The sequence below is a fragment of the Lepus europaeus genome, chromosome 18 (assembly GCF_033115175.1).
Source record: "Lepus europaeus isolate LE1 chromosome 18, mLepTim1.pri, whole genome shotgun sequence".
Classification (NCBI taxonomy): domain Eukaryota; kingdom Metazoa; phylum Chordata; class Mammalia; order Lagomorpha; family Leporidae; genus Lepus; species Lepus europaeus.
Window position 1 is genome coordinate 48,904,528 of NC_084844.1, and position 20,624 is coordinate 48,925,151.

The 20,624-nt window shown below is 45.6% G+C and overlaps 1 protein-coding gene across 1 annotated transcript in view; it reads right to left on the minus strand.

The window, feature by feature from the left end:
• Positions 1–20,624, minus strand: part of ANKFY1 (ankyrin repeat and FYVE domain containing 1) — a 76,856-nt gene that overhangs the window by 33,571 nt on the left and 22,661 nt on the right. The window contains exons 2-5 of the mRNA XM_062216440.1: positions 18,434–18,626; positions 11,967–12,085; positions 7,509–7,644; positions 1,124–1,247 (exon numbers count right to left, since the gene is read on the minus strand). Of these exons, the coding sequence (XP_062072424.1) occupies positions 1,124–1,247; positions 7,509–7,644; positions 11,967–12,085; positions 18,434–18,626 (572 nt within the window). The remainder of the gene's footprint in view (positions 1–1,123; positions 1,248–7,508; positions 7,645–11,966; positions 12,086–18,433; positions 18,627–20,624) is intronic.

The following is a 20,624-nucleotide window of genomic DNA, read 5'->3' on the forward strand; positions in this document are numbered from 1 at the left end:
GGCTGGAGTCCGGTGCTTCACTTCTGATCTAACTCCCTGCTAATGTGCCTGGGAAGGCAAGAGAAGATGGCCCCATGGTTTGGGCCTCTGCTACACATGGGGGAAATCTGGCTGTAGCTCCTGGCTCCTGGTTTTGGCCTGAGTCCAGCCTGTTGTGGTAATCTGGGGAATGAAACAGCGGATGGAAGATCTCTCTCTCTACTTCGCTCTCTATCTCTCCCCCCTCTCTTTGCAGTCTGTCTTTGGAATAAACAACTCATAAAAAGAAAAAAAAGTATCAGCCCCTAAGTAATGATTTAATATTTCCAACTCTGTTCATCCTCACAAAAGCCCTATCAGATGGGTACTTATCACTCCCATTCAAAAATAGGGAACTATGGCATGAGAAGGTTAAATGACTTCACTCATTCAGACAGGGAGTAAATGGCCATGCTGAGAGCCGGCATGAGCCATGCTGCAGGTGCCAGGAGAGCCGAGGCCGAGGGAGCAGCATGTGCAGAGGCCTCTTCCCCCAGCACGATGGCAATGGATGAGAACTTCCACAGTGGCTCACAGCACCGAGTCACAGCCTGCCTCTACCACTGCAGAGCTCTGGAGAAAGGCATGGTACCAGAAAGGTCACCATCCCCATTCTAATTCTTTAAAATCCAGTTCTTGTAGATGCTTTTTATCTGAAACACTGAGACGCTCCTCACAATGTACCAATTCACAGATATAGTACAGAAAAAATTAGCACTAGCCCTGGTATTTTAAAATGCAAAAACAAATGCAAGGAAGACATGTAAAGGGTGCAAACAGAGGAATGTAATGCATTTTAATTCAATGGCATGCTCTACCTGATGCAGGGGACAGCTCTGAGACGCTGCTGCTGAGGAGCCCGGGCTGCAGCCTCAGATGGGGTCCTGAAGGCAGGGACCCCTTCCCCACTTCCCCACGCCTGCTTCTGGCCCTGAACTATGTTCTGCCCCTCCACTCTGAAATCACAGAACCACCAGACTTTCAGAGCCAAGGTCACCTAATGCAACTACTTACCCTTCAAGTCTGTAACAAGAGACAAATGGGAGGCACACAGGCCACTTCCCGGTACCCTGCCTGCCAGCGAGCGGGCTCTATCCTCACTCACCCAGTGACTGGCAATGATCTCTGCACAGTAGTTCATCAGTGTGCTGGCATTCAGCTCTTCTGCAGTCTGATAGAAGCGGATACAATTCCTCACGTTCACCAGAGACATAACGCCCTTCTCGCATCTGTGAAAGGAAACTAGCGATGATCAATATTACTAGGGCAAATATACTTACAAATGAACAAACCACAACAACAATCTGTCTACTGGCTGGCTACATCCAGTAACACTGAGGAATAAGATCAAACAAGGTATTGATGAATAAATTACAGCAGCGCTCCCATATTTGGAAATATTATAATTTCATTAAAATATTACATTGCTCAGTTCTGGTCAGATTCAAAACAACCTGCAAATAAACTTGTGAAGCATAATACCTCAACTGCCTTCAGAATAATCACATACACAGGTGATTATAAAAATCCCACATGCCATGGATCAACTTCTGTCCTTTCATAGTTAACTGTATGCACACCCCATCTGCACCACTCTATACTCAAATAGGAATGCTTAGTAATGTTTCTGGGGCCGGGACTATGGCACAGGGTGAGCCACCTCCTACAGTGCCAGCATCCCATATGGGCGATGGTTGAGTCCTGCCTGCTCCATTTCCAATCCAGCTCCCTGCTAATGCGCAGCAAAAGATGGCTGAAATCTTTGGGCCCATGACACCCACATAGAAGACCCAAAAGAAGCTCCTGGCTCCTGGCTTCAGCCTGGCCTAGCCCCGGCCATTGTGGTCAATTGAGGAGTGAACCAGCAACAGATCAATCTCTGTCTCTCTCTCCTATCTCTACCTTTCAAATAAATCAATCTTTAAAAATAAATTTTAAGAAAAAGAAACGTGTTTCCAATAGGAGGCTGTATGCTTCATAAATTAACATCTCCTTAAAAGCTCCTGAAAGATGAATTTATATAGTATGTTGAATTATAACTCAATATATCTGCATTTTAAAAATCGACACAAAATGCCTATAATGTATATAGACAACTAAGCTAACAGTCAAACCATAGCTGAAAAGAAAAACTGGCTACAATGAGTAAAAAACAATACCACAATTCTTTCAGAATTATCACTAATAAAGAACACCATCTACACAAGAGGGCGAGCTGCGCAAGGCAAACAGGCTTCTGGCAGCAAGAAGCAAGTACCACATCCTAGCCTAGAAGACACAGCACTGCAAAGACTCAGGCTCCCTCTATCCAGAATTCCTGGAGCCCCTACCCTTCATGCCTTTGCCTCCATGAAGGCCTAGAATCAGGTTCACCTCCAAAGGGCAGCCAAAGGGAACTAATGTGATGTCAGGAAATTTTCCATTGCTTCTCCTATCCTGTTAGGAAACTGGCGCAGTTTTAGCCAGGTGGCCGCATGGCCCAGCTACCTGAGCCAGGCTCCCCCCCCATCCTAATGGGATTCGCTGCTCCTGCTTCCCTGCCTGCCCTCAGGGGAAGTTTTAAAAGGGCCTGTTCCTGAACACGTGCTCTCTTGGCTCTTGGTTCTTCTCTCTTGGCTTCTCTCCTCCCCTCTTGTCTTCTCCCTCCTCTCTGTCTCTCTCTCTTATAGTCTCTTTCTCTTTTCCTTCACCGCCCCTTCACTCCAGTCTGTAGGCTGTTCCCCAATAACCCTTTCCCTTACCCTGGTGTCCGGTGTGTTTTGCGACGGCTAACATTAATATATAACATATCCCACAACCCTCACAAAGACTTTTCTTTCTTAAAGATTTATTTATTTGAAAGACAGAGTTACAGAGAGAGGTAGAGACAGAGACAGAGACAGAGAGAGAGGGAGGAAGGGAAGGAGAGGAGGGAGGAAGGGAAGGAGGGAGGTCTTCCTCTCCAAGAACACAATCTTGGATTCTTCCATGCAGCACTGAATGCATGCACCAATCCTAAGAAAAGTGTAAAGTGCTTTTTCTTTTCTTTTTTTTTTTTTTAAGATTTATTTATTTAGCTGAAAGACAGAGTTACAGAGAGGCAGAGGCAGACAGAGAGGTCTTCCATCTGCTGGTTCACTCCCCAGATGGCCACAACAGCTAGAGCTGGGCTGATCCGGAGCCAGGAGCTTCTTCTGGGTCTCGCACATGGGTGCAGGTGTCCAAGGACTTGGGCCATCTTTCACTGCTTTCCCTGGCCATTAGCAAGGAGCTCGATCAGAAGTGGAGCCAGGCCTGGAACTGGCACCCATAAGGGATGCTGGCACTGCAAGTGGCGGCTTTACCCAGTCTGCCACAGCGCCGGGCCAGTGCTTTGTTTTTAACTACCGTAACAACCAAGGTGTAAAGCAGCACCTTTCCCAGGGCTTTCTGACAACGACACCAGGTCCAAAGCCACCAAGTGAGAATGTAAGTTACATAGATAACCAGTAAGCTCAGTTTTCTGCACCACAGCCACATCTGATGATACTCGGATTTCAGCGATGAAAGCGAACATCTCAGGAGAAACATCCTCTCCTCAGACCAAACTCTCACCACCTTGACGATGGCAAATGTTGTCTTGCCGCCCTGGCATCCCAGCGCCAGCCCGCCACACAGCACAACTTCGAGGAGTAATGACTCCTACCTGCAGAGCATTTCACCCTTACCGTTTTTATAGACAAATGCTCAGGGTCTGAAAATGCCATTCTCCTTTTTACTGCCAAATGACACTACACCATGAGACCCAAACTAATTTCATGTAAGAACTGGCAGGTGCTTCGTTTTCACTAATTCCAGGATCCCTGGAGTGCCAGCTGCCATTTGCACAGCCGATAGAGTAACTGAGATGATTTACACAACCGAAGAATATGCAGTCATATTTAAACATTTGGATTCTCAGTTCATGGATTCTCTTTGAAAATTAGCAAGACAGATTTTCCAATGCAAGAAAATTTTTGTTCATAATATGTATTTTTAATTTTAGATACAAAAAGGATACAGATGAACAAGCCCTAATTTTTAAAGCACAAAATCAGGCATATATTTAAGCATCTCGCAATTCCCACCTCATTTCTATTTGAATCCGACATCTATGTAAAAGAAATATAAATATTGGCGAAAGGAAAACCAAAACATGAACAGCGGTTCATTATACCATTCTGTATTTTCCAACTACCGTACACTGAACAAGTTATACTCTCACAATCAGTGTAACAATGATGTTATTGTTATACCTAGTAAATATCACTCTTGTTCACTAAAAAGAATACTGAAGAAACTTCCCTTTTCACCAAATTGGTCTCAGCTTCAAATCCACAGATTCCTAGACCACAGAAATCCCTGCATTCTGAAACCGAGGACCTCCCGTGTCACAGAGAACTGCACACGTGTGCCAGAGCCCTGGGACGTACTGTCTCCGACATGTCATCCCTCCTACACCTGCCACACAAGGGCACTCAGAGGCCCTTCAACGGCAGCCTGCGAAGCCACTGCTGAGTCTTCCATCCAGCACTTAAGAAAGCTGTGCCGACCCCCAGCAGTGGGATCAGCATCTGTCAGTGCTGGCAGCTACGAAGCCTCATCAGTCAACACACAACAAACATTTTACAAACACATTACAATGATCTAAACAATTGTAACCCCACGGCACTTTTATCAGACCAATTTAATTTATGAGCAACTTTGACAAGGTCAATGGGATAATGCTCAGGAAATCTGAGGAAAAACAAAACTTAAACCACACTCAATCTAATTAAAATCAATTTCACTCTCAGATGGTTCAGACTCATCAAAAACCCCACAAGAGTGCGTTGTAAGGCCTTGACGATGAAGTTCATTTAACTAGTAATCTACTACTCGTTATACAGAATGCATCTAGAGATTTGACTTTTTTTTTAAATATTTGACTTAGATACTAAAATGCACTCAAGTTCACATCAATTGCAGTTAGGAATAACCTGTCTACTGATTCCTGTGGGGCACAGCAAGCCAGCCAGGGGAAACATGGTGAACACAGAGCAAGCAGCTCCAGGTGGCAAAGCCTCCCTGCTTCCCTGAGAGCAACAAAGGAACCACTGGAGCACCTCTGGATGGCTGAAACCATCCCTCACACGGCCAGGAGAAAGGCCAAACTGATCACCACGGGATGTACAAAGGCACTCCACCAACTGAGCTGCGCAACAACGGCCATGTCTCCAACTCACACCCAAAGGCATTCTAGGGTCGGTGTTGCAGCATAATGAGTTAAGTTGCTGCCGGAAATGTCCACATCTGATACAGCACAGCCTTAAATTCTGGCTGCTCTGCTTCTCATCCAGCTTCCTCCTAATGCACCTGGGAAAGCAGCGGAAGACGGCCCAAGAACATGGGCCCCTCTATCCACATGGGAAACCCAGTTGGAATTCTAGGTTCCTAACTTTGGCCTGGCCCAGTCCTGGCCATTCGAGGAGTGAACCAGGATGGAAGATCTCTCCTGCTCTCTCCCTCTCTGTGTTAATTATTTCAAATAAATAAATAAACAAATCCTTTTTAACATGGGGAGAGGAAGCATTTTAAAGCCTGTTTTCTGCTCTTCTAAAAGGTGAACTTGGAAGAACAGGAGAAAATTCAATATAAAAAATATCTACTTGGGGGCCAGCATTGTGGTGTAGCAGATAAAGCTGCTGCCCGTGATGCTGGCATCTCATATGGGCGCAGGTTCGAGTCCCAGCTGCTCCACTTCCAATCCGGCTCCCTGCTGATGTGCCTGGGAAAGCAGTAGAGGATGGCCCAAGTGTGTCCCTGCACCCACATGGGAAAAACAGAAGAAGCTCCTGGCTCCTGGCTTTGGTCTGGCCCAGCCCTGGCTGTTGTGGCCATTTGGGGAGTAAATCAGCAGGTGGAAGATCTCTCTGTGTCTCCTTTATCTCTATGTGTGTGTGTGTGCACGGGTGTGTAACTCTGCCTTTCAAATAAATAAAAATGAATTAAAAAAAAAAAAATCCACTGGGGCCAGCGCCGTGGCTCACTTGGCTAATCCTCCACCTGCAGCACCAGCATCCAATATGGGTTCTAGTCCCGGTTGCCCTCTTCCAGTCCAGCTCTCTGCTGTGGCCCGGGAAGGCAGTGGAGGATGGCCCAAGTGTTTGAGGCCCTGCACCCGCATGGGACACCAAGAAAAACACCTGGCTCCTGGCTTTGGATTGGTGCAGTGCTGCAGCCACAGTGCGCCGGCCGTAGTGGCCATTTGGGGGGTGAACCAACAGAAGGAAGACCTTTCTCTCTCTCTCCTCTCACTGTCTAACTCTGCCTGACTAATTAAAAAAAAAAAAAAATCCACTGTATCTCTTTTGGGAATCTAAAAAGCACTAGCTTAAATGAAATAAGATCTCACAAACACTGTTTATGAAACCTATTGAGCCATACTCTCCTTATTAATTTTTGGATTAATGTGTTTCCAACAAGATCTGACCAAGGACTTCAACTGAGAAAGTAGACTAAAACATCAAAGAAACTAGAATGGGAGGGAAAGGAAAAGGTTTGGACACCGGATTCTATTATTTCATAGTCAATTTATCGGTTTACACAATTTGTTATCGCAGGTAATAGATGAATGGAAAAAGAATACCAAACAGCTTTGGCAAAATTTAGTTTACAAGATAACACAAAGCAAAGGAGATACCAACTGTCTCCCCATCACCTTTTTTTTTTTTTTTTTTGACAGGCAGAGAGTGGATAGCAAGAGAGAGAGACAGAAAGGTGTTCCTTTTCGCCGTTGGTTCACCCTCCAATGGCCTCTGCGGCCGGCGCATCGCACTGATCCGAAGCCAGGAGCCAGGTGCTTCCTCCTGGTCTCCCATGCGGGTGCAGGGCCCAAGCACTTGGGCCATCCTCCACTGCCTTCCCGGGCCATAGCAGAGAGCTGGCCTGGAAGAGGGGCAACTGGGATAGAATCCGGCGCCCCGACTGGGACTAGAACCCAGTGTGCAGGCGCCGCAAGGCAGAAGATTAGCCTGTTAAGCCACAGCGCCGGCCTCCCCATCACCTTTAAAAAAGAACGCCTAGAGGGCCAATGCTGTGGCACAGCAGGTTAAGTCACAGCTTACAATGCTGCATCCCATACTGGAGTGCCAGTGGAGTCCCAGCTGCTCCACTTCCAATCCAGCTCCCTGCTAATGAGCCTGGGAAAGCAGTGGAGGATGGCCCAAGTCCTTGGGGCCTTGCCACCCATGTGGGAGACTCAGAGAGAGTTCCAGGTTTCTGGCTTCAGCCTGGCCCTCCCCTGGCTGTTGCAGCCATCTGGGAAGTGAACCAATAGATGGAAGATCTCTCTCTCCCTGTCATTTTGACTTTCAAATAAATAAATAAACCTTTAAAAGAACACCTGGCAAAAGTTATTTCCGTCAGTAGCAGCAGTTGCTTTCCCAGAGCTTGGCATAACGAAAGCTCAGCCACCACCGTGGGAGGTGCTTGAACAGATCTCTGTGACTTGCCTCTCCCTAAGGAGCTGCAGCTGAAAACGATTCGCTAGTTTCATCAACTCAGTCAGGAACACATCATCTTCTCTGAACTCCAACTCATCTGTGTAGATCCAGCGAAGCATTGTCATTGTCACCTCAGGGTTAGCATCTAGTAAGAAAGCAGACAGAAAAACTGAAAATCCCCGGATGACAAGCTTACGCTTTCTTCAAAACCCCTAAAATTTGAGGCTAAAGAAGTAAATTACAGTATACTCAACTCAAAGAAACATCACTCTGTGGGGAAGCAGAACCAGAAAAATGTTAGTTTTACATGAGTGAGGGAAACTGAGTTAAAGAACTCAGTCAAATAAACAGGAAAATATTTGAGAAATATGATGACTTAACACTTCAGCAAAAAGATCTGACAAATAAAGATGAAAAGATGGACACCCAATGGAAAATGGGCAACAGATACAGTTATTTCACAAACATCAATAAAATGGTCAATAAGCCTTACGAATAACCAAATAAAAACTCAGAGTTTATCTGTCTCTCAGACTAGCAAAGATTTTTAAAGTACACGACCTTTTACACAGCAATCACACATGTAAGATTATTATCAGAAGAAAACAAATGGGCAACTACAGAGACACACATGTACTTGATGCTTAGCACAATACTAATACATTTAGCAAGGAAGAAGTAGAACAAAAACCTTACCAGTCCAATAATGGAGAACCAACTAAATTATTATATATACATACATATATATATCAGAAATATTTGCAGTAATTAAAAATAAACAGATCTATATTCAACATAAAAATATATGTTACATAGCACATTAAGAAACAAAAATAGATGAAAAACATATGTACTTGGACAGGGGTTTAGCCTAGTAGCTAAGACACTGGTTAGAATGCCCACAAGTACCTGGCTCCAATACCTGACTCGGGCTACTGACTCCAGCCTCTTGCTAATGCTACAGAGTGGCCATAAACAACTCATTTTATAATTAAGCAAATTGTGCCTTTTTCCTGGACTCAATATCATGATACTGTGTTGTGCTGATGGTCATATTCTTTCTCTTCCCAGTTGATTAATCACTATCTTTATGATCTTTTTTTAATTTTTATTAAGGTATATTGACCAAAAATACATATATTTATAGTGTTCAATGTGGTATTCTGATATATGTAAATTCCAAAATGGTTAAATCAAGCTAATTTATCCATTAAATCACATACTTAAAACTTCGTCGGGCACTTCAAAAAGTTCATGGAAAGTGTAGTAAAGTAAGTTTATTTTGTTACAAAAAAATTCTTGAAATTTATTGAGTGTCTTTATATTTAAGGAGAAAAAAAGCAAATTTATACTTTTTTATCTTTATATTTTGCAATATTCCAGCCTCAAAAGCAGGCATCTGGCACAGCAGTTAAGAGGCTGCTTGGGATACTCACAAACGCTATCTCAGGGCCTAGGTGTGAGTCCCACTCTGCTTCTGATCCACTTCCTGCTAATGCACTCTGGGAAGAAACACGTCATAGTTCAAGTACTTGGGTCCCTGCCCCCAACGTGGGATACCTGGATTGAGTCCTAGGCTCCTCGCTTTGGCCTGGCCCAGTTCTGGCTTTTGCAGGCATTTGGGGAGTAAACCAGTACATATACTCATCTATCTGTCTGCCTTTCACACAAATAAATGATTTCTTTTTTTCATTTTCAGGTTTAGAGAAAAGGTGTAGCTCACTACCACATATCCTTTACTAATTTTCTCCTATCTTACATAACCATAGAATTCTGAAAATTGGGTAACTGGGTAATAAACACAATACTATTAGCAATACTAAGCACAGACCTTTGTCACCTTTACCACTAATGTCCTTTTTTTTTTTTTTTTTTTTTTTTTTTAAAGATTTTTACCCATTTATTTGACAGGCAGAGTTACATACACAGAGAGAGAGAGAGAGAAACAGAGAGAAAGGTCTTCCTTCCATTGGTTCACTCCCCAAGTGACCACAACGGCTGGAGTTACGACGATCCAAAGCCAGGAGCCAGGTACTTCTTCCTGGTCTCCCATGAGGGTGCAGGGGCCCAACCACTTGGGCCATCTTTTACTGCTTTCCCAGGCCATAGCAGAGAGCTGGACTGGAAGAGGAGCAACTGGGACTAGAACCAGTGCCCATATGGGATGCCGGTGCCGCAGGCGGAGGATTAATCAAGCGCACACCCCACCACTAATGTCCTTTTTTTTTTTTGTTACAGGCAGAGTGGACAGTGAGAGACAGACAGAGAGAAAGGTCTTCCTTTTTCCGTTGGTTCACCCCTCAATGGCCGCTGCTGCGGCTGGCGCACCACGATGAACCAAAGCCAGGAGCCAGGTGCTTCTCCTGGTCTCCCATGCGGGTGCAGGGCCCAAGCACTTGGGCCATCCTCCACTGCCTTCCCGGGCCACAGCAGAGAGCTGGACTGGAAGAGGAGCAACCAGGACAGACTCCGGCGCCCCAACCGGGACTAGAACTCGGGGTGCCAGCGCCGCAGGCGGAGGATTAGCCTATTGAGCCGCGGTGTTGGCCTAATGTCCTTCTTTTGACCCAGAATCCAATTGAGGATTTCACACTGCATGGAGGATTCTACACTTGAGTTTCCACTAAACTGTAATACTTCTAAGTGTTTCTTGTCTTTCACAATCTTGACATATTTGCATATGAGTAAAAGCAGTGGGTATTTTGTGGATTGTTCCTCAAACTTGGGTTTGATGTCTTCTTGTGAAGACTGAAGCTATGGCAAGAACCCAACAGAAGTGACTGTGCCTTAGTCAGGGTATCACATAAGGCACAACAGTTATTTTTTTTTTTAACAAAAGATGAATTTAACAAAAATATTCAAATACCTTTTAAATACTGGGTATATAATGCCTGCTAAATTTCATGAACATATGCTAAAATTCTCATAAACAGCAGAATTAAAAGTGTTTCTTCTGAATTTTAAGGAATATCAACAAATAAGAACTACAAAAGAAAATCATGGTACCTAGAGTGTCAATTTTTCTAAGGCTGTAAGATCTGTGCAAGGAAGAGTTTAACACTGTTTGCTGCTGCATCCCTGGCACCTTGAAAAGAGCCTGCCACTCAACATGCTACATTAATGGAATAATTCTGAAGAAACAGATCTCAATCAATTCATAAAATGATTTTATCAAGTCCGTTAGTGTGAAAAGAGTTCAACCTTTAAAACACAGCTTGTATGCTATTTATGCACTTGTTTACAAGAGCTTATTTTCAATCTCCTTCCAGCTGCTGGCCAGCGTGAGGTATCAGTGCTTCCAGGTATCACATAGCACACAGAGTCCAGGCACTTTCAGCTGCGGCAACCTGATTCAGGCACTGACACCCAGACCCTGACAGTAAGCAGGACTGCTGGACAAAACATACAGACACACACAGGCTACATATACCGCCACCACCCTGGACCTCTCTCTCATGACATATTTAAAAGATTAATTTCATTTTACAGAAAGTAAAGATGCAGGGCCGGTGCTGTGGCGCAGCAGGTTAAAGACCTGGCCTGCAATGCCGGCATCCTATATGGGTGCCGGTTCGAGTCCCAGAATTCCTATGTGGGTTTCAGGGACCCTGTGATGTGAGCCATCATCTGTTGCTTCTTAGGATGCACATCAACAGGAAGGTGGAATCAGGAACAGAACCAGGACTTAAACCGAGGCACTATGACATGGGATGTGGGTATTCAAAGCAGGTTCTTAAGCACTGTTCCAAAAGCCCACCCCAAAAGTGGTATTTTTGGGTTCATTTACCACCATACTGACCCCAAATCTATACAATATCCATAGCATAAAATAAATAAAAGCATTTAATAGCCCAGTGTATCTGTAATAACAATCTTAAATTTTATTGTGTATATGTAAGGCATACTCCTAAAACCAATGTTATGAGATACTTATATAAACTGGTTACTGTGGTGAAACAAATGAACCCATTTACCTTCTCACAGTTATCCACATCCATTCAAATTCTTAAAATCAAAAGTCATTTTGATGTTAAAAAAAATACTATGGATTCTTCAGTGTAACTGTTACTTCTGAGTTCAGGACTTAGAATTCACAAAAAGAATTCTGGCAGCATTATTAAATTGTGGGTAATGTAACAGCAGGACTGTTTCTTGGAGTGGAACGAGTTTTTTTTCTGTATGCACTTCTTATTTATAATGTATTACTATATGAATGAGCTTTATGGGGAGATACTTCATAAGAACATTGCAGATACTCGAATAGTTATGACTTGGTAACTAGATATTAAACAGAAGCACATACAAAGTATAACCTACTTAGTTATTAATTATTTCACAGTCTCCCCATCAATTGACAAGAGTCATTTTCATCAAACCCCAAGTATTTTACAAGGACACACCATAACTTTCTGCCATGATCTCTTGTGCTGGCAGTCTTGTGTCTCTGGTGTTCAGTCAAAGACTCACCTGATAGGTCCAGCTCCTCGGTGGAGGCCAAGTTGGCCAGACTCCAGCTGTCACTGCGAGCTGCCAGGACAAACTTGTGAGCGCTGATGCGCCTGTCCCCAACCTTGATTTTCAAGTCACTGATGAAGAAAAATATCCATACATATGAAAAGAAAAATGTCATAATTACGTATAGCCAGAATTCACAGCTGATAAATACATGGGTATTGACTGATCAGCATGCATGTGCAAAAGAAAACAAATCATAGTCAAACTGTTTCTATAGGCCAGTGCTGAATCCTGCTGGGGTGTGTTTACAGTATGCTGCTAGCAATGTTCTCTATTTCTGACATCCAGCTTTAATTCACACGGGATGCCCTGCTTTCAAATACATCCCCAAACAGAACTCCTATGGTGGTGAATCCACAAATTAAGTAGGATGATTAATATTCCTGTATGAAGCAGAGATGTCCTTTATGCAGAATAAACCAAGCTAAGCCACCAGGGAGAGGAAGATGGCAAGCTTGAAGATGATGATGACAGCTCTGCGAGTACAGTGCTGTTATGTTCCAGATTAACACGCAGGCAAGGCTAAGAAGGAAAAACTATGAACAAGTTAGTTATGACAAAGCAGTCAAGAATGTGAAACCCAATACCTGAATTTGTGTTCTCACCAGAAACATTCAGACCTAATATTGGTCACTTTTTACTCAAACATTTACAAGGAAACTGGGTGGAGAGAAATCTTTTTCAAAACATGTTTTCACATTTGTAAAGTTTCATTACACAAAAAGAGCTTCCCAAACAGATATTTATGTTTAACTCTGAAATGTCAGATGTTAAGAGCAGACAGCATCTGGGCAGTTAACAAAACATCGAGACAACACACTGGGCTGACGTCAGCCAGGACCATATGGCTATGCTGGCAGCAATGCCAAGTTGTGAGTTATCATCATCCTGCTTGTATCTGAATGTTTTTTCTACTTTCCTATTTCCCTTTAAAATCATTTGCAGGATGGGCATTTAGTGCCACGGTTAAGGAGCTACTTGGTATACCCACACCCCACACTGGTGTGATGGGGTTCCAGTCCTGGCTCTGCTTCTAACTCCAGCTTCCTGCTAATGCACACGCTGGAAGCCAGCAGGGCGTGGCTCAAGTACTTGAGTTCCTCCACCCACACCGGAGACAACCTTGTGCAGCTTTCCCAGGTACATCAGCAGAGAGCTGGATCAGAAGTGGAGCAGCTGGGACTCAAATCAGTGCTCATATGTGATGCTGGCATCACAGGTGGCAGCTTAACCTGCTGTGCCAAAACACCAGCCCCCAGAATACACTTTTTAAAAAAAAAAATTGTTATTTATTTATATGAAAGGCAGAATGACAAAGTGAGAGGGACAGCCAGAAAGAGAGAGACCTTCCATCCACTGATTCACTCCCCAAATGCCCACAACAGCCAGGGACAGCCAAGGGTGATGCCAAGAGCCAGAAACTCCATCCAGGTCTCCCACGTGAGTGGCAGGGACCCAAATTCTTGGGCCATGATCTGTTGCCTCTCAAGCACAAGAGCAGGAAGCTGGATCAGAGCACAGAGTAGCCAGGACCCCAACTGGGCACTCCAACATGGGATGCAGGTGTCCCAGGTGGACAATCAACCTGGTGTGCCACAGAACCCAGCCAAGAATATGATTTCTGTGTAACGCTTGATACAGACCTATCTTACCCCACAAAAGCACAATCTTTAATATAAAAACTACTATTTTTAATTTAATGTGTGTAAAAGTATACAGTTTAATCATATAATAGTATTACCAGTTCTAATTCTACCAAAGATCAAGCTGTAACTAATTATAGCATATTAAATCATAAGATTAATAGTAATTGTTATAAACTACTATTAACATACAAGGACACTGTTTATCAATAAATAAAGAAGAAATGGAATTAATACTCTGTTTAAAACAGAATACAAGGGGCCGGCGCTGTGGCGTAGCGGGTAAAGCCACCGCCTGCAGTACCGGCATCCCATATGGGCGCTGGTTCAAGCCCCTGATGCTCCACTTCTGATCCAGCTCTCTGTTATGGTCTAGGAGAACAGAGGAAAATGGCCCAGGTCCTTGGGCCTCTGTACTCATGTGGGAGGCCCAGAGAAGGCTCCTGGTTTTGGATAGTCACAGCTCCGGCCATTGTGGCCAATTAGGGAGTGAACCAGGGGATGAAAGACCTCTCTCTCTCTCTTTCTCTCTCTCTGCGTAACTCTGACTTTCAAATAAATAAATTAATTAAAAAAAAAAAAAAAACCAGAATACAAAACTGTCTCAAATCACATTCTATGATAAAAGTTTCAAAAGTTTAATGGAAACAAGAAGTTATTTATTAGGGACAAATAATTTCTGGCTCTAAATACATTTCTTTAATATTAAATTCTAATAACTGAAAAGAATTCTGACTGCTATTTTAACAATGCTAACATTTAGTCACAAAATTTAAAAATGAACGTTTTTATAAAATTCCTACCACCATCTGAATTTCGTTATGTCAAAATTTTTAAATGAAAGTAAATTAAATTTTTTAAATTATTAGAGGTTATTAATGAAATTTTAAAAATTTACTCTCCTTTTTATTTGAAAGGCAGAGAGAAGGAGAGAAACAGAAAGAAATCTTCAATCATTGCTTCATTCTGCAAATGCCCACGATGGCAAGGACCAGGCCAAGCTGACGCCAGAAGCCAGAACTCAAACCAGGTCTCCCACACGGGAAGCCGGCACCTAAGTACCTGGGCTGTCATCTGCTGCTTCCCAAGGTATGTGTTAGCAGGAAACTGGATCGGAAGTGGAACGGCTGGGACTCAACCAGGCACTGTGATATGGGATGTGGGCATCCCAAGTGGCAAGTTAACTGATGTGCCAAATGCTCACCTTAATAATCAATTTTAAAAACATGAATCAAAAATGGAAAATCTGGGGCTGGTATTGTGGCACAGTGGGCTAAGCTACTGCTTGCTACACCAGTATCCCACATTGGAGCGCTGGGTCAAGTCCTGGCTACTGTCCCTGAGAAGGCAGCAGTGGATGGCCAAAGTGCTCGGGCTCCCACCACCCACATGGCAGACCCAGACAGGATTCCCGGCTGCTGGCAACCATTTGGGGAGGGAACCAGTGGATGGAATTTATCTCCCCCCAACCAACCCCACTTGTCACTCTGCCTTTCAAATCAATCAGTCTTTTAAAAAAATGAAAAATTTGACAAGTCCACAAGGAATCTACATGTTAGATAGGAAGTCAGATATGAGCTTACGTGTGTGTGTGACATAAAGGCCTAAAGAAAAGACATCTATGTCCAGCATATGCATCTGCATCTCAAAGTCATCCGTTTCAGGGGAAGCCCAGTGTTGGCATCCGCCCTGCCCCTTCTACCCCATAACCTGCCAGGTGGGGGTCCCCGCCCCTTCTGCCTGGCAATCTTCCACAATCTCCCAGATGCAGCCCAGTACCTGCATTTCAAATACCCTGCTCTGGATCCCGATTCTACAGGGGGTCCTGCTCACCCTCCCTCTGAACTCAGGATGAAGCCATGGAGCCAGCTAGGCTTCGATGCGTGAAGGCAAAGATCCATCTCCTTAACCCACCCCCGCCCTCAACCGGACTGCGCGCTCAGATGTTGGGTCGCCCGCCTGCCTGGCCAGATGTAATCTCTCCACTCAACCATGTAACCTTGCTCCTTCCCCCCATCCAAGCCACCACACACTCTCTCAGGTCCTGTCTGGAGAGGTGCCCATCCATTCTTACGGATGTCCCTACCCTAATAAACTTTGCTACTTTTTACTTTCCACTACTCTGTCTCATGCCTGAATTCTTTCTTGCATGAAGACAAGAATCCTGCCATTCTCCGGTAACATACATAGTAACAACTGATAGCCTAGTAATCTTTTTAACTTGATTCAAGTAAACAGTATTTTCCTGTAAAATGTAGACAGTAGGATGTTGTTACTAGAGAGAAAACAACTTCCATCTAGAATTTCCTAAACACTTAAATAGGAAAAACTAACAGCTTAATTGGTAAAAGAATGAATAAAGTAAATAACTACACATAATCATCATCTTTAACTACCTTACGGAACAAAAAAACCTTCTCTACTGGGGTAAAAATAAAAGAAATCTACCAATTTCTTTCACATTTCTCATCTTAAAAATTGAAAACCTACATGTCAGTGACTCCAGTTACTGAGACACATGTAAAAATAACATATAAATTCCTGAACAAAAGGCACACTAAAAGATGCCACTTTAGAAATTGATTTCCTGAGGCCGGTGCTGTAGTGCAATGGGTTAACGCCTTGGCCTGAAGTGCCAGCATCCCATATGGGCACCAGTTCGAGACCCAGCAGCTCCACTTCCAATCCACCTCTCTGCTATAGCCTGGGAAAGCAGTGGAAGATGGCCCAAACGCTTGGGCCCCTGCACCCACATGGGAGACCCGGAAGAAGCTCCTGGCTCCTGGCTTCAGATCAGCGCAGCTCCGGCTGTTGTGGCCAATTGGGGAGTGAACCAGCAGATGGAAGACCTCTCTCTGCCTCTCCTCTCTCTGTGTAACTCTTTCAAACAAATAAATAAATCTTAAAAAAAAAAAAAAAAAAAAAAAAAAGAAAGAAAGAAAGAAAAGAAACTGATTTCCCTTGGGACTGCTGCCTGCAGTGCCAGCATCCCACATGGGTGATGGTTCGAGTCCCACCTGCTCCACTTCCGATCTAGCTCTCTACTATGGCCTGGGAAAGCAGTAGAGGATGTCCCATAGTCCTTGGGCCCCTGTACCCACATGGGAGACCTGGTGGAAGCTCCTGGCTCCTGGCTTTGGATTGGCGCAGCTCCGGCTGTTACAGCCAATTGGGGAGTGAACTAGCAGATGACGGAAGACCTCTCTCTCTCTGCCTCTCCTCTCTCTGTGTAACTCTGCCTTTCAAATAAATAAATAAATAAATAATAATAAAGGACATTTAAAAAAAAGAAACTGATTTCCCAACTGTAGTTACTCTATCTCAAGAGCACAGTTCTCTACTCAATTGTAGATGACACAGGTATTCAACCTTCCTCAGACAAAAGGCAGGTTTTCAAAGCTGGAGACACCCTGAAATAATAAAATCACACCATAAAACTGACACTGAAAGGCGGGAACTGCCTCCTCTCACTCCCATTGTCTCCTAAATGACTAAAGCTTAATGAATCTGGCTACCTGATATTGCAATTCAAAGTAAATGATGGGTGCTCCACTGGGGCAGCGCCTTGGAGAGTGGGAGTGACAAGTCTGTAACAGAAATGTGCCAGGCTTCCCTGGGCTAGCAGGAAGCAACATGTTTATTTGTGGGAAAAAAATGACAATGAACTATATTTTACAAGAAGCCACATCTATTAAATTTAGGGAACTGTCCTGTGTACCAGAGTACATACTTCTATTTTTGGGGTATTAGTTTTTTCTTTAGAGATAATAACACAGTTTATTTGGAAATACTAAGTCTCCCCTCATCCAGTCATCCACCTCCCTAGCAGTGAAGCGCCCCTCCAGGTGCACATTCACATCTTTGCCTCTTTCACACCCGACATCCCAGTTCAGTGCTCCCTTGGTTCTGGTCTGGACCACATTCAACACTACAGGGGCTCTCTCTGCTCGCTCCCTTCACAATTTCTCCTACATGAAATTACTAGGTTCATCTTCCTCAAACACCACTGTGACTGTAAGAGTCCCAAAACTCAAAAACACTTTCTTCTGTACTTCCTAGAGGATCAAGTCCCCACTCCTCACCTGAGCATCCCAACCCCATACACCTTACTTTTCCCCTGCTGCCCCACCCTCACTCTCCTAACCCTCTCATCACCTTTGAGCCTTTTCTCAGCTACTCTATGTGTAATATCACCTTCCCTATTAAATATCATGCAGCCTTTAGCATCTCCCTCACAACTCACTCACGGCAATGAACAATGAAGCACTTACTGTGTGCCACGAACCTTTCCAAGTGCTTAACATGCAGTTATTAATTTAATACTCACAACAACCCTAAGGCAAGTAGTAACCCCATTTTACACATTAGGAACCCAGGGCGTGCCATGAAACTTGAGAGGTCACACAGACAGGAAGTGGCCTGCTGAGTTCCTAACACAGACTGAGTCCAACCTCGACCAACACGCAATACCTACTGCCCTAGTTATGAGGCCTTCCTCTGACCATGCCCCTCTGAATTCCTAGATAGGTAAGCTACTTCCTGTCTGCACTGGCAATGTTAACACCATGACTCCCATGCTCTGTGAAGATAAGCAGACAAAGATCTTGCCTCAAGGAGCTTAACGTTCTAGGGAATAAAAGCTTGCAAACATCCTGATTAATCAGAGAGAAATTCAGCAAGAAGGTTACCGTGGCCCAGGAATAAAGCCCCCCCAGGACCCGCCGTGTGCCCAGGAATAAAGCTCCCCCAGGACCTGCCGTGTGCCCAGGAGCTCACCTGTACTGCTCCTGCTCATACAGGTCTGCCACTATGGTCAGCAGGCGGCTGATGAAGGACTCATTGGTGCTTTCCTTGTTTGCCTGTGCAGCCAAAAGAGTGCACCTCTTCTCCGTCTCTGCCAGTTTCTTCTGCAGCTTGACATACTCTTGCCGGAGCAGCATCAAGTGCTTCTCCAACTTGGCCACCTCCTCTGCAAGGGAACAAAGAATCAAGTTTGCCGTGGGAGGTGTAAGGCCGACAGCCCCACCACTCCCTCTCCCCACATCAAAATGACTGGCCACACGATGCTACTGTTTCTCAGTGACAGTCCTATGCGATCACCAATGGCTTTCAGGTGCTGCTGGTCACTGGGCCAAGAAAACCATGAGGCACGCATGAAGATGCTGATGGCACCCGCCCTGCAAATCCTTCGCTGTAAAGCCAGGCGTCTCAAGGGGAGGAGGACAGCAAAACCACCTAGCAGACTCTGAAACCACTCGTAATGGTGACTTTTACAAGTCACAAGCTCTTCCAAAAGCCTTACCCAAATTCTCTGTGATACACATGACAACCCTACCAGTTAGGTACTATTGCTAGCCCCAGTTTATAGAGAAGGACGGAGACACGGGACACAGCTGATGAATTCGCCCAAGGCCATAAAGCTCATGAGAGGCGGAGTTGGTATATGAACCCGGGCATTCTTTTTTTTTTTTTTTTAAAGATTGATTTATTTATGTGAGTAGCAGAGTTTAAAAGGGAGAGATCTTCCATCTGCTGGTTCACTCCCCAGGTGGCCGCAATGGCCGGAGCTGCGCCAATCTGAAGCCAGGAGCCAGGAGCTTCTTCCTGGTCTTCCACTGGGTGCAGGGGCCCAAGCACTTGGGCCATCTTCTATGGCTTTCCCAGGCCATAGCAGAGAGCTGGATCGGAAAAGGAGCAGCTGGGACTCAAACTGGGGCCCACATGGGCTGCTGGTGCTGTAGGCCGATGCTTAACCACTATGCCACAGCGCCAGCCTGAGTTGAATTTCTTACCACCTTGAGTCCAGGCTGGAAGCAACTGACCTGTAGCTTGGCTGGAGCTGAGCAGGACTGGGCACCCCCAGGCCCAGCAGGGGGCAGACTCGAGCCTCGTGCCTGCCAAGGCCACAGCTCTGGAACGGGCTGCACGCACACCATTGGGCCACTGAGCGTGGCTGGGCTCCCACCCACCAGGGCCCTTGGTCCCTTCTACAGCAGCAGCTCCTGGGAGCTCATGTGAGGGAGGCCGAGGGGCTAACGGAGGGCACACGACGGGCTCCCCTCTCCGCCCCAAAGATGGGCTGTTTGCTTTCTCCCCTCCCCCATCTGTCAGCGGGCTCTAGGGAGTGACAGAGCCACAAGAGCTTGGAAGGGCCCTGCGGCCAGCAGCTGTGATGCCACACATGCAGCTCCTGTTCCATTTGCCGGCACACAGCCAAGTAGTCACGTGGAGTCCTGTGTTCAGCCAGGGCTACGGGGCCCAAACTTGGGTGACACCCTAGTGGCTGAGGGCAAAAGGTCCCCTCAGCACCTGGACCCTAACACCTGGGACTGCCGAAGCCCGCAGCCTGGGGGGCTCCGAGCGAGAGCCCACCGTGGCCCACTCCGCAGGCCACAGGGGCCCTTCCTCGGCCCTCCCCAGCTCCTGGGGCGTAGGTGGCAGTCCAGGGCCCTCCACGCCCACTGTGTCCCATCTTCCCGCGGGGCTCTCCTGGGGCTGCTTCCACCCCACTTTACAAGGACATCTGTCACTCTAGGCCGCCGCCCACAAGGCTGGCACTTTAGCCTGGTCGTCTTCCTGAAGACCCTGGTCCCCAGTGTGTGGGGGAACACGATCCAGGCCCCAGAGGCACACACAAAGGTGAACAGGCCAAGCCCTGCACCCCCGGCCCAGGGGTGCAGGCAGAGGGTCAAGGGCGTGAGTGCACCCCAGGGGCTCCGCCACAGGCAGCAGCTACAGCTGGCCCAGGGCCTGTCAGGCAGTCTTACCCCAAGTCCTGGGACCTTATTACCCACTACCCCACACTAGCTGACCCCTTCCTTCCTTCAGGAGCCATTGTTGACTAACAATGGTTTAAATGGAAGCAAGGCACGTCCACAGGCAGGTAGCAAGGTGGGAAACCCCCGCATCAATTTCATTAAACATTTACCAAGTGTCCACCGGTGCCACAGGGATTCCAGATCTTGAC